The 13,577-nt window shown below is 50.1% G+C and overlaps 1 protein-coding gene across 1 annotated transcript; it reads right to left on the minus strand.

Moving 5' to 3' along the window:
* Positions 1–1,340: 1,340 nt before the first annotated feature.
* ATF3 (activating transcription factor 3) lies at positions 1,341–13,568 on the minus strand. Its single transcript, XM_012638369.1, has 4 exons — positions 13,265–13,568; positions 7,240–7,483; positions 3,845–3,952; positions 1,341–2,753 (listed from the first exon to the last, which is right to left on the minus strand). Exons 2-4 carry the CDS (start codon positions 7,477–7,479, stop codon positions 2,556–2,558), a joined length of 546 nt encoding a protein of 181 aa, XP_012493823.1. The 5' UTR covers positions 7,480–7,483; positions 13,265–13,568; the 3' UTR covers positions 1,341–2,555.
* Positions 13,569–13,577: the final 9 nt, after the last annotated feature.

The following is a 13,577-nucleotide window of genomic DNA, read 5'->3' on the forward strand; positions in this document are numbered from 1 at the left end:
CACCGCCCCCAGTGGGACAAAGACATTGGCAAGCCAGGTGTTTGATTCTGGCTGCAGCCCCATCTAAATTTATTCTCTCAACCTCCACCCCCAACCTTCCCTCTCCTTCAAATGTCAAACAAGATGAACTAAACAACTTGATGGTTAATACATATTCATCCTTTTCTTTATTAAAATATCAAAACACAAACTTGGCTACAGAAGACAAAACTACTTTTAATTTATTTGTTCAAAGAACTTACAGTTACACTAACCATACACAGTGCATTTCTCAGATCAATTTTCCTTGCCATAGCCACCCTCCCCCGCCCCCCACCCCCATCCATTTTTGTTCATGGCAGTTTACAAATTGTCTTGAGTTTCACAATGGCTGGTGGGGTGGCGCCTCTAGCCATAACTAGAAGGTAAATCCAAGGGCATTTTTCCCCCTCCATCAAGTAAGGAACATTGCTTCTCTTGGAAGAAGTGGTGAATGGTACTAACATCAGATAGCTCTTTACGGATGAGGAAAGACCCTGGATGTGCAATTAAAGCAGCAAAATAAGGACACCTGTGTCACAAGTGCTAGTTTAAAGGAAACATACATGAGTTCAAAGAAGCAGGTACACCGTTTCGTGTGGATGAATCTAACATTTAATGAAGCCAGTGTCTCTCTGAACAATGGCACTGGTAGCAGAGTAGCCAATTTTTCTTTCTAGCCTGTGAGTGTTACATATGTGCACAAAGAGCAAGGGAGCCTGGCTCTATGTCAGGCCTAAGGCATCCTATGCTCTGGAAATTCCAGGAAATTAGGTGAAATACCTTTCTTTGAATGACCACACCCATCCAGTCTAAAATTATTCTCTTTCTTTCTCCCATCCCCCTTCCCCTTCTTTTCTGATATATCTTTGCAACAATGAGACACACATCTGAACGTAACAAATGCAATTCAAGTGAATAATTCTTTAAGAGGAGTTCTGTGGCAGAACATTAGGTGTCAAAGTTGAGCAACAGGTGGATGCTTTAGGTGTTTGTACCTTCAGAGAAAATGATAGTTAAGGTGTTTTGCAATTCAGATTTTATATCAAAATTCTATCTTAACACCAAACGGTTGATCTAAAGGATGTGTCTGGTGCCGCGTTTCAGGGATTGGTAATGAGAAATTGAGTATCAGGTACCAGAGACTGAGGAATAGGACTGAAAGTCAACTATCCCACCTAGTGGTGTCCCGAAGAACAAAGGGTGACACCTGGAGAATTTTTAAGCTAAACACCTCCCATAATGGAGAGGGGAGGGGCAGGGAATGTTGACTGGATCTCAGCAACCAACAGATTTAAAAGAACAGAAACCAGCACAACACATGTTTGCCACGTCTTGGTTCCAATATTTATTATATTGACAGGTTAGGAATACTAGGATAAATAATATTTTCTCTTCCAGAAAATTGTAATGATACTATCGAGTAGGATTAAACACTCTGAGGATTTCACAGAAACATCAGAATTTTAACAAGACAGTAGCCAGTTTTTGTGGCCAGTGTGAGTGACTTCTCACAGGTGCAAATGCCCTGGGCCGTATTTCTCTTAAAACAGCTACATGACAAAAACAATGCCACTGACACCCAATAATGCTAAAGCCTGGGCATCAGCTGGCCTTAAACATGTCTCCACCGACTGTGGTTTTCTACCACCGGGAAAGGAAAATGGAATATTCTTTGGCTCTTCCAGCCTAGAAATAACTCCTGACCTAAGTCACTGAGTGGAGAGTCCTAACCCTTTGGCAGTTGGACTTTCTTTCTGCTTTCTTCCTGCGACATTGGAACTGAGTCCGCAACAGAGGAACTGCTGTCATGCCCACGGATTTTGTATTAACACCAGGAGAATTCTGTTCTCCAGGGGCTGACAAGCTCTTCCGGCCACTTGAACATTTTGTGAGACACTGCACATGGTGACAGCCCCCCCGCAAGCTCTCAGAAACCAGATCTGAGGAAAATCACGTAAAAGTCACACCAGTGTTGTGCCAAACAAACATCAAAAGAGCACGATGCCTAGTTTTGAAATGAATGCCTTGCACACAGTAATTCCTGGACAATAACAGCATATTTGCTAGAAAGCACAACCCTGGCCATTGCACAACTTCGCTAAATGCCGTTCTCACTCCACGTCCCCTACGGGTGACGATGGCAGCCTCAGTGGAGGTGGTGGCCCCACCCCACCTACCCAAGATTCAGACACTTCTGCATGAATCCCAGCGGTGGGCATCCTGGGTTTTACAGAATCCAGATGAAAGGTGGGCAGGACCCTAGCCAGGGGCCATCTGGAACATCTAAGAACAGCCAGTGTTTTAAGGCCTAAGTCCTGGAGTTGAGGCAAAGGTGCACTTGCCCTGATCCAAGATCCACTCTGGGGCAGAACAGAAAGGCCCACTGAGTCACCGCGGGCCCTCCCACCTCGATGGTTCTCTGCTGCTGGGATTCTAGAGGTGCACAGGAAGTCAGCTCTCCAATGGCTTCAGGGTTTTCGGTGTAATAGGAGGATTCAGTGAGGACTCCCCAGTTGCCCCCACACTGTGGCCACTTAGCTCTGTAATGTTCCTTCTTTTATCTGTTGGATAAAGAGGTTTCTCTCGTCTTCCGGAGTCCGCCCATTCTGAGCCCGGACAATACACGTGGGCCGATGAAGGTTGAGCATGTATATCAAATGCTGCTTCTCGTTCTTGAGCTCCTCAATTTGGGCCTTCAGTTCGGCATTCACGCTCTCCAGCTTCTCTGACTCCTGGGGGATAAGCGACAGAGGCATTAGGAATGGAGCCCAGGGCCAGTGGGGAGGGGGAGGCCTGGGGTGCTGCCTGGACGGTGGCGGGCACCCTTGCTGAGGGAGATGGGAGAGCAGCACTAGTGGGGGGAATGCAGACCCTGGAGAAGCCTTTGAACATGGGGGCTTCTTCAGAGGAGCTCTGGAGATGCCACAGAGGTAGGCTGTGAGTCTACTCATCCTGAAGCTGCAGACGAACCAACAGTTCAGAGACCTCCTTTGCATGAGTCCAAAAGCCCACAGGCAGGTCTTCTAGACCCGAAAGAGCCTTGGGGGTTGGGGGAGAAATTCCGACTCATGGTGCTTAGTCTTTTGTGAGTCATTGATCTCACGGAGAAGCTCATCTCCCCAGAAAAAAATGGGTTAATACTTGGCAACACACAAAATTTCCTAATTTTCACTGACCCTCCTGAAGCAATCAACAGAGCCCTTGGGCACCTGTGGAACGTGGGGGAGGGACCTGTCCACACTTGGGGGAGGGACACACCCACTGGGAAGACTGCCAGGCACCATGGCCCACGCCGCCTGCCCACAAATGCTGTTCCCTGTCTTGTTTCTCAGAAGGGGCCGGCTGAACGCAGCCAGGAGCTCAGATTGTTAGATGAGCCAGGGAGAAGGGCTGCAGAGTTAAGAACTAGGCAGGAATGCAAAGAAAGTGTAACCACTGCTTGCGGATTAAGGAAATAGCTTGTTTGAAGAGATTAACTAAAGGCTTTTCACAGTGAGCCAAAGGAGAGCTGGCAGCTTCCTTTGCTCGGGCAAGTGGGCAAGTGCAGCTTCCGTGCTGGTGGGTCCCACAGCCTGGAAGCTGCTGGACACGTATGGACCGGCAGAGGCTGCTGTGAGTTGGGCAGCAGACGTGTTCACACACCTGCTTCTCGTCCAGAGTCACGTCCACTGTGCTAACAGCTTTGTTACCTCCTCATTCTGCAACTGGCATTTCTGCTACCAGCTACGAGGCCCTTCTTGTGAACACACGACCAGGTAGCGGGCATGAGGCTGGTGGCAGACAGGCATGAGCCAGGGGCAGGGGACGGCTAGAAGGCACTCACTTTCTGCAGGCACTCCGTCTTCTCCTTCTTCTTGTTCCGGCACTTGGCGGCTGCAATCTTATTTCTTTCTCGTCGCCTCTTTTTCCTTTCGTCTTCTTCAGGGGCTACCTATAAAAATCCAAAAGGTGCACGTTTAATGGGAGGCAAGAAATGCCACCCACCTCAACACACGGCCTTTTGCTGCCAACGAAAACTGGCAGATCTAATGCTGGAGGACCCGGAGAAAATAAAGCCCTAGACTTTTGCATCAAACTCCTACACACACACATACACATGCACACACACACACACATGCACACGCACACTTGAGAATGAACAAAGAAATCAAAGAATTTTTACTTAAAATTATATTGGCAATATTAGTAAACTTAAATTTAGCCTACTTTTTTTTTTAAAAGAAGGGGGTCTCACTATGTTGCCCAGGGTGGTCTCAAACTTCTAAGCTCAAGTGGTCCTCTAACCTTGGCCTCCCAAAGTGCTGTTATTACACTGTGAACTACCACATCTGGCCTCAATTTTAGCCTACTTTAAAAACTCATTTGGATTTTGAAATGACTATGATATTCAAATTGATAACTATTGTTACTGACTGTAATCATTTCGAACTGGAAACAGATTCTGCTTGGTAAATATATCCTTTTCCCTAGAACGAGAAATGACCTCAGGATCATCACCTCGCCACCTTCTCTCTGCCTCTTCTTTGGTTCAAGACCCAAGGACAACCCCATTCATCTCTATCTTCACCTGGGGCATGACAGCATCACCTTCCTGAATTTGGAAGAAGCCCATGGAGCTCCTGGAAAAGAGGTACCTGAGCCCATTCCTGTCCAAAGTGGCACTAATCAGCCCATGGCTTGGGTGCCACCTGCAGGTGGCAAACTAGAACCAACAAATAAATACAGATCTCCCCTGTGCCTCACCCCTGAGCCAGCCCTGGGGATCCCCAGAGAATAAAACCCTGTCCTGCTTTGAGATCTGGTCCTCCATGGAAGTTCACTCAGATCTGGACTTCGTCTAAGGACCGATGGGAAATTAGTGACATCCAGCCATTGGATATGGCTTAGAGTCTGGGTCCAACTGGGATGAAGCACTCACAGTGGGCTGAGTGGGTGACGGCATAGGCTGCCAGTGACAGACCCCGTCATGTCCCTGTCCTTGCTCTGGACAGAGAGAAGTGTGTGGGAGCCACACCTCAAACCACAGAGTTCCTGGGATGCCACAGTCACCGCTACAAAACCCGGATGTAAACCCAGGCCTTTCCCTTCTCCTCCTGCGTCATCTCCTTGCCATATCTGCCTTGTTCTCCTACGTCACCTTCGTGGAGGTGACGGGGATCTGGAAAACAGGCTCACGCTGCCTGGACACATGGAAAGTCCATGGCTTTCAGAGGCTTGGTGTCTTATTTTAAGGTGGTATGTATGGCAGCCAAGGGGATCAGAATATTCAACTAGGTTTTGGTGCGTTCTCTTCTCAGCACGTAAATCTGCTTGTTGAACTGACCTAAGGTCAGAAGGTCACTTGGTTGAAGCCAGAATCAGAACAGATGAATTGGGATTTCAGGAGCGTTTCCATGAACCAGGCTGCCTGTTTCTTCCTCTGGAGAACCCTCCAAATATCCTTCCAAAATGCTTTCCTTCTTTCTATGGGAATCCTACTATTTCCATTGCTTCCTGTTATCTTAAGATACTAAATTAGGAAAAAAAATCTCCCCAAGTATCCCAAGGTCTACTCTACCCTGTTAAGTATTGGACTGGGCACCCATAACCATTTTGTGGGGAATGCAGCCTCCCTCTGGGGCCTCCCCTGAGGTTAACTGGGGGCATAGCTCATGCCCGATGATGCCTTGTGAATACAGCATCTTAAGTAGCAATAGTTCCAGCTACCATTCATTGAATGCTAACTATCAGCTAGGGCTAGGCCCTCTGCTAGACCCTTAATAAATGTCATCTCATTTGACTCTCAGATCAATCCTAAGAAGGAATCATTATAGAATCATAAAGATTCTTAACCAAACTCCTTTTAAATTCAGTTTTTTGGGCCAGTTCCATGTCCTCCTTGCCCAAAGGCTGCAATCATGCCAGTTAAGTAAGCTTAAAACACTCCTATTTTACAACGTTGAGGGAAAGGCCAACAAAACGACAGAACCTTGGCTCTGACATCCTTGAGCCACCAAAGCATCACCAGCGACCACCTCCTAGACCTCTCGCCATGTTTGTTAGTCCGGGTGCCTTATGCGAGGTTGCCGAGCGTGGACAGTGCAAGTGTTTGAGACAGAAGTGAATCTGGAGGAACACCTGCTACCGAGGCTGTGGGCACTGCTACAGAGGAAGGTGGGGCTGGCTGCCCGGTCCCTGTTCCACCCTCTGGGCGCTTGGGACCTGGTAGTGATGAAAATGACCACCACCCTCTGTGCTGCTTCAGAACAGCTCGGCACAGAAGGCGACCCCATTCTGACTCACGGCTTTAAATGCCATCTATATGCTGATGAATTCCAGCTCTCTATCTCCGGCCAGACCTTCCCCTGAACCCCAGACCCACGTATTTAACTCGTCATCTCCACGGGGTGCAGAAAAGGACAGAATTCCTGCTCTGGCCCTCACCCAACCTCCTGTAGCCCCAATAACGCAGCAAAGGACACGCCATTCTTACAACTATGCAGGCCAGAAACTGGGGGTCACCCTCGAGTCCTCGCTCTCATACCCCACAGCCAATCAATCTATCAGTAAATCAGCTCTGCCTTCAAGTCAGATCCAGAAGCCCACCGTGACCAGGCCCTCCTGCACTCACATGGCTTGCCACCCCAGGCCGGCTTCTGTATGCTCTGCCTCCATCTTGCTCCTACTGCCCATTCTCAGCATGATGCCCAGCGTGACCATTTAAAAATATAAGTGGGACCACGCTGCTCCTCTGCTCAGAAACCCTCCTGTGGCTCCCCATCTCACTCTGTGCATGTGGCCATAGCTATGCGACAGTGTGTACAACATGCCCCTATTTCACTCCCACCTCCACGCTCTGCCCCACCACAGCCCACCCTGCACCAACCAAACTCCCACCTCGGTGCCCTTAATCTCTTTTGCCAGATACCCACATGGCTCTGTCTCTCTCCTCCTTCAAGTCTCTGCTCAAAGGTCACTATCAGTGAAGCCCTCCCCAACCTCCTAACTGAAAACAGCAGCTCATGCGTCCCATGCTGCCTGTCCCCTCCCTGCTTTAGTCTTCTCCTTTGCACGCCTCTCTCACGTGCGTACTGATCGTCTCCTCCCAGGAGAAGCTCAGCTCCCGAGGGCAGTGGTTTTGTTCATGTTACCCCCAACTACAGCCCCCTGCCTAAAACATGCCTGACTCGTGGTGGCTGTGTGACACACAGGTGCTGAAATGAAAGAATGAACACCCACCTCAGCTTTCGTGACTGACATCCCGAGGGGTCTGTCGCTGACAGTGACCGACTCCAGCGCAGAGGACATCCGGTGGCAGAGGTGCTTGTTCTGGATGGCAAACCTCAGCTCTTCCTTGACAAAGGGTGTCAGGTTAGCAAAATCCTCAAACACCAGCGACCCAGGAGGGGACAGGCAGGGGACGATGGCAGAAGCACTGACTTCCGAGGCAGAGACCTGGCCTGGGTGTTGAAGCATCATTTTGCTGAAAGACACATTGAAACCCAAACTGCTTCAGGGGTCCTGGGGCATGGGGTCAAGTGTCCTCCCACCCCACAACCCCCGCCACCAGAACCTCCCCCTCAGAGGAAAGTCCCATAAGCCCTCTGTTCATAAGGCTTCTGTTCTGTTCTCATTTCATGCCATCCTCATCCTGAGTAAAACAGGTTCTTAAAACACACAGCTCAGTGACGTGGACAAAATGCCGAATTGAAGGTTACAAGAGTTGATGTCTCGGGCTATTCTGAACTCGCAAGAGCTATTAGTTTTGGCTGGTGTGCATATGTGCAAATGTCGCCTCACACAGTTCTGAAAGAGGAAGAGCAGTTTTTAAAAATCAGTGAGACCATTCCGTAACCTCACTTTCAGTCTCTTTTTCAAAAAGAAACTCGGAAGGTACCTGAAATCAAGTTGAATCTATCAGCGAGTGGAAGTAAAAGCAAGGAACGGGGGACCCTTGAATGTAGCCAAAACATGGCTGAAGCTTCTCACCCCACAAGCTGGATCCGAGTAATGGGAAAGAGGAAGGTAACAGTAGCCGGGTGTGTTTCTTCGCCCCAGTCCTTGGCAGGGGATGAGGGGTGGGGATTCTTAAGGTTTAGGTTGGCAAAGCAAAAGACCTTAGAGTAGAGCAAAGTGAGGAGCTAACACTCAGGCGCTCTGAGGGTATTCAGACCTGTGGTGTAAGGAGAGGCTTGGACCGGGGGCCTTGGCCTGGCTCTGGCACTAAAGAGCAGTGACTGGGGCCAGTTGCTCTGGCGCTCTGAGACTCACTCTGCATCTGGCAGATGGCTGAGAGCTCCCCCGGTGGAGGGACTGCGTCTCTACCGACACTTTATCCCAGAGCCCGGCCCAGCACCTGCTGACCGGCTGGACACTGCCCAACTGAATAAATGAAATGAAGACAGGTGGTCGAATCAAATGGCCTCTGAGGTCCAAGGTCTCATCTCTATCATTCTATAGCTCAGTGAGCCAAAAGAGATGACAAAAGGAAAAGAAAGCGTAGAAATAGTAACCGTTCCATGGCTCCGATTTGGAATAGTCCCCTATGAGTTCTACCTGCCGTGTACTTGCTCAAGGGGCAGTGTGTGTGGGGACGTGTCTGGGCAGGCAGCCCACTGGAGCGTCCACAGGGGACCTGTGACAAGAAACCCTCTGGCTAGTCCCCTGACAGGTGAGGAGCGCCTCCTGCATCCCAGAAACCTCATGTGCACTGTATCGTTTAATCCTCACGAGAACCCAGTGAGTTAGGTCCTAGCCCCATTTTATAGATGAGGTAACTGATATTTAGACAAGCTAAGTAATTTGCCCAAAGTCATAGAATTAACACAGGGCAGCGTCAGGATTTGGAATTAGGTTAGTTTGGCTCCAGAACCCATGCCCTTAATTTATACATTGTGAAAATGAGCAAATGTTATTCTACATTGCAAAAACAAACAAAAAAATAGAGCAATTTTTTTTGGAGCGGTGCAGGCACTGGGGTAGGTGGGGGCTGGAACTGAAGAGATGGAGGGGAGACTGAACAAAGTCATGTGGGGAAAACCCGAGCTCCATTTAATGCAGTGTAATCGTCATATACCGGGGTGCGTGCTGAAGCCGCCGCCTGCATTTTGGGAGTCGGTTTAAGTGGGTCTTTATCCACCAAATTCCCAGACTGGGGTCCGAAGATGAAGATCTGAAGCCCACTTACTCTGTTATGTGTCATCGCTATACCTCCCAGTGGCCTTTTCTCCTCTGTTAAAGAGTGTTAATAACAATCGCCCTATTTTCCCTTACAGTCATGTGAGGAATTGAAGAAACAATACATGAATATGTCTGGAAAACATTCTTCAATCAGGAGCTACACTATTACCGGGCCTCCCAGGGACCACTCCAGCCCAGGCCTGGCTCTCTGACAGAGGCTCTGTGGGGTCCAGGTGGGAGGGTGGCTGGTCACCCTCTTTGATCTCAAATGCTTCTGAATAGTACACCCTGACCTCTAAATCCCCCTGGAGATCTCAGATACATGGATGGAGGCAAGAATTCCAGGCCAACGAATGCCACCCTGGACTAGTCAAAGAAACCCAGGAAATGTACGTTAATTCTCTTCCCAGAGCCTTGTGTCATGAGCAGGACTGAAGTTCTTCTCTCAGTTTAATCCTATGATCTTAGGATGCTGGGAGGATACTTCTCTCTGTCTGGTAATCAACTCTGAGAAACTAGCCTTCTAAAGCCAGAGGTTTAAGATTCTCCCATGCATTCATGTTTCCCCTCCCTTTTCAACTTTATTAAAAACCCAATAATTCAGGGATGGAATTCAGAGCTACCACTGGGCTGGCCTTTGTTTGGAGGACAGGATGTCTCCCTTCTACATGGGTAGTTTGAATTCCTCCACAGTTGAATATAGTTCCACTTTGCCACCCAACTAAGTTTATTAATGAGCTCTCAGGGCTTGAGGTCTGCTGTTTGGGATCCACCCCCAGCACCCGCAAGTGTAAAGTCAGCAGTCCTGAGGAAGGCAACAAAGACTGTCAGTGGTATGGAATGTTTTTATGAAAAGCATTGGGTGGGCTTGCTTGGGGACAGAAATGGGTTGTAAAAATGTGAAAAGCCTTTCAGTAGGTAAAGCAGATGTATCTGCAGAGATTCGGGCTTTCTCTGCAGTAGGCTAGAGCTTAGCCTCTTCGGATACTTTCTAGTTATTCCCTTACTCAGTCTCTTAAGATATGATTCAGCCTCCACTCAGGCTGTGTCCCCACAAGAAAATGAAGTTAAATCTTCAGACAATTTTTCAGAAAGTTGAGACCCTCTAACAACTCCTTCACTGAAGAAAAAAATATTTTTGGGGGGGGTCTCAGATGATCTGAGTTGACTTTCTACATTGGTCATAAATTTGTTCACGCCTGCTACAAAGAACTTGCACTTTGCTTCTGCTTCATTATTTCCAATCAGAAATCATGTCATATCGTTGGTGGTTTCATCATTTTCAAGAAAGTGAAACTTTACTCATGTATTTCTTTAGCTGGAAATTCAGCTCCCAGATTTATTTCCTGGTACCTACAACTACATTGAATTTTCACTTTTAATTTTCATCTCTTTCCACTAAGCACTGCTCACGAACCATCTCATGGTACTGGGAAGTCAGTATTGGCTTTTCGCTAACTCTTCATATGTTGGTCTGTCTCCCAGCCTGCTTGAGGAGATTATACGTGCAAGGCGGGGCCACAGGGCCAAAGACGATGTTTCCAGGCCTGTCAGTATCACTCACAAGCTGAGCACCAACAAGCCAAGTGGGCTTTCTGGGCCTCAGTTTCCTTTTTTGTAAAATGAGATCAAGACTGCCTGCCCCGATTCTCTCAAAGGGCTGTCGGGGAGAACACATGAGACTGACACACACGCTGGGTAGCCAGCACTGCTGTGACTCCATTTTACCTGTTTCAGGGGAAACTCATTCTGTCATCAATCCCGTTAAACCCTATTAGTCAGGAATTAACTGGAACCCTCGAGAAATTCAGGTCAGAGCCTCTTCTGCACTTGGATTGACCCCTAGCTTCCTGACACACCAGGTAAATTCCACCCCACTATTTGCTGACACCAGCCTTTCTCCACTAGTGTTACATACTTGACAGAGAACCAATTCTACACATGAAACCATTCCTTCCTTGAAAAGTTTCTGTGGTGTCCTGGCTATGTCCTCCTTCCTGCCCTCCCCCCGGCCCGGGTAACACTTGGGAGCCTGACCCTATTCCATGCCCAGCTCATTTTAAAAGGGAAGGAATCATGGAGTCTATTGAATGGGAATCATAGAACAGCCAATGTTACAGCCATCTAGGGCATATCCTTATATTATAATTGAGTAATTAAAGGTCCAGAGAGGTAAAGTAACTTGTCCAAGGTCATAAAGATGGTGAATGACCCAGCCCATGCCAAGCTACTGACCACCCACCCACTGCTCATTTTACTCCATCACTAATAGGGATCCATGCTTCAAGTCACCAACCAGCGTGGCAATGGAGAACACAGCCACCAGCCAGGAAGGGTCAGCAGTCCTGGCACCTGGTACTGACCACAGAGGAGACTTTCACAGGACTAAGATGGTGAGGGGTTACAGAAGAAAGGGGCCATGGAGAGAAAGGAATTAGATTATAATGGCCAAAGAGCAAAGAGGGGGAGAAAGAGAGGGAAGGCTGGGGTTATAACAGGAGAGGTTTGAAGGCTCCCGGAGCTGCCACAGGTGCTGGGTGCTGTATCTTATCCGCCCTGTGGGCCTGGGACACTGCAAACTATCCAGACAGTGACAACCGCAAGCCCCAAGCTGCCCCGTCTTTGTCTAGAATAACCTCAGAGCAAGAGCCTATATGTTGTAGCATTATTATTCTACAACAAATGCTAAACGCAAAACAAGGGGGAGGGTAATGCCAATTTCGCCTTCATTTCAAGTTGGGGAGACAGAAACTGCAAACAGAAAATGTGACTGTCACCCACACGGAAAGGGATACATTGGGGGGAACATCCAGATTTTCTAACTCTCAATTTTTTTCTGGATCCATCAAGAATTTAGTAACTTTTTTATCTGTAAGAAAGCAGATGAGACCTATGCCATGAAATTAGGAAAAAGAAAATGGTCAGGAGGAAAGGAAGTAGGAGAACCAATCCAATGGAAAGAAAGTCGGGGAGGGATGAGATGCTCCATGGAGAAGTCCCCTTTGCCCCATTGTCTGGGAGACTGGTCAGTGACATTAGATGGAGACACACCTCCTTCAGTTCTCCTCCCTGGTCCCTTTTCTTTCAATTCCACCCCTCTAAAATCTGAAAATCTTCAGCCAGAAAGGACCTGTGTCCATATTTCCCAGCTGGGGATACTAAGGCTTCAGGACACCAAGTGCAGTATAAGGTCTCAGAGTGCTGGCACTGGACCACAAAACCATTCTCTCAAATATCTGTTCAACTGGTTCTGCATCCTCGCTTCCCCCACGGAGGGTCTCCATGGCGGCAAAGCAGAGAAATCCGCAAACCCCCAACGGAAAAGCGACAGAGAGTCGACAGGTACGCGAGAAAAGCGTGTGGGAGTCCGCACCCAGGAGCCCGACACCAGCTTGTGCCGGGAGTCCTCTCCGCCCTCCGCCCGGGACAGCGCGACACCGGCGCTCGCCACTTCCAAACTTAGCCCAACCAACTTTCGCTCTGGCCGCCCTACGCGGTTCAGCGGCCGAGCGCTCCGGGCTGCGCAGGGCGACCCCCAGCGGCAGCGCCCGCCCGTGCGTCCGCGGGTCCCCATTCATTGCGCTCCGCGCCCGGGACAGCGCTTCCGCGAGCCCCGGCCTCAGCGCCCCTCTGCGGATCTCGGGAAGGCTCCGCTGGGGAGCGGCGGCGCGGATCGCCGGGAGGGCTGGGGCAGGACAGCGAGCCGGATAGCGTCGGACGCCCGCGCGCACCACCGCCCACCCGCCTCGCGCCCGCCCCGCGGGCCAGTGCGGGCCGACGGCGGGGAGAAGCGGCGCTCCGAGGTCGGTCGCGGAGTGGACGCCCGGCCGCCTCCGACACCAGGAGCCTTTCGCGCCCCGAGTCAAAAGAGAAAGTTAGTTCTTTCACTTCGCGGGAAACTTTCCGAAGCGCCGAGGGGCAGCGGCGGCTGGACGAAGTTCAGCCAGAGTTCCCGCGAAGCCGGAGGCTGGGGGCGCGGGTCGGATTTGGAGCAGGGGTTGGGGGACAGGTAGGCAGAGGGGCGTAAAGGGAAGCGAAGCGAGCCGCCCCCGTCGCGCTCGCTCACTCGGCTTCCAGCGCTCACCTCCAGTCTCCGCTCGGGGCGGCCAGGGTCCGGAGGACGGGCAGGGTCGGGACGGGGTCGGGCTGTCTGTCTGTCCGGCCGGCGGGCGAGCACCGAGGACGCTCGGTCGGCGCGCGGGCTGGCGGGTCCGCTCGGGGAGAGCGCTGTGCAGTGCGCGCCCGGCTGAGTGCGACTGTGGCTCGGAGCGCGTTGCATCACCCCTTTTATAGCACGCGCTGGCGGCTCGCTCGTTTACTCCGGGGGACCAGTCCCGGGCTGACGTAATGCTATTAATAGCTTCCCGGGAGAACCGGCCGAACTGAGCAAAGGAAGG

Source organism: Propithecus coquereli, unplaced genomic scaffold (genome assembly GCF_000956105.1).
Source record: "Propithecus coquereli isolate 6110/MARCELLA unplaced genomic scaffold, Pcoq_1.0 Scaffold129, whole genome shotgun sequence".
Lineage (NCBI taxonomy): Eukaryota > Metazoa > Chordata > Mammalia > Primates > Indriidae > Propithecus > Propithecus coquereli.

Coding starts and splice junctions, on each gene's coding strand:
- ATF3 (XM_012638369.1), bottom strand. CDS start 7,479: ATGATGCTTCAACACCCAGGCCAGGTCTCTGCCTCGGAAGTCAGTGCT. Junction 3,953..7,239: donor TGTCAGTCACGAAAGCTGAG/GTGGGTGTTCAT, acceptor GGATTTTTATAG/GTAGCCCCTGAAGAAGACGA. Junction 2,754..3,844: donor AGACGGAGTGCCTGCAGAAA/GTGAGTGCCTTC, acceptor CTTATCCCCCAG/GAGTCAGAGAAGCTGGAGAG.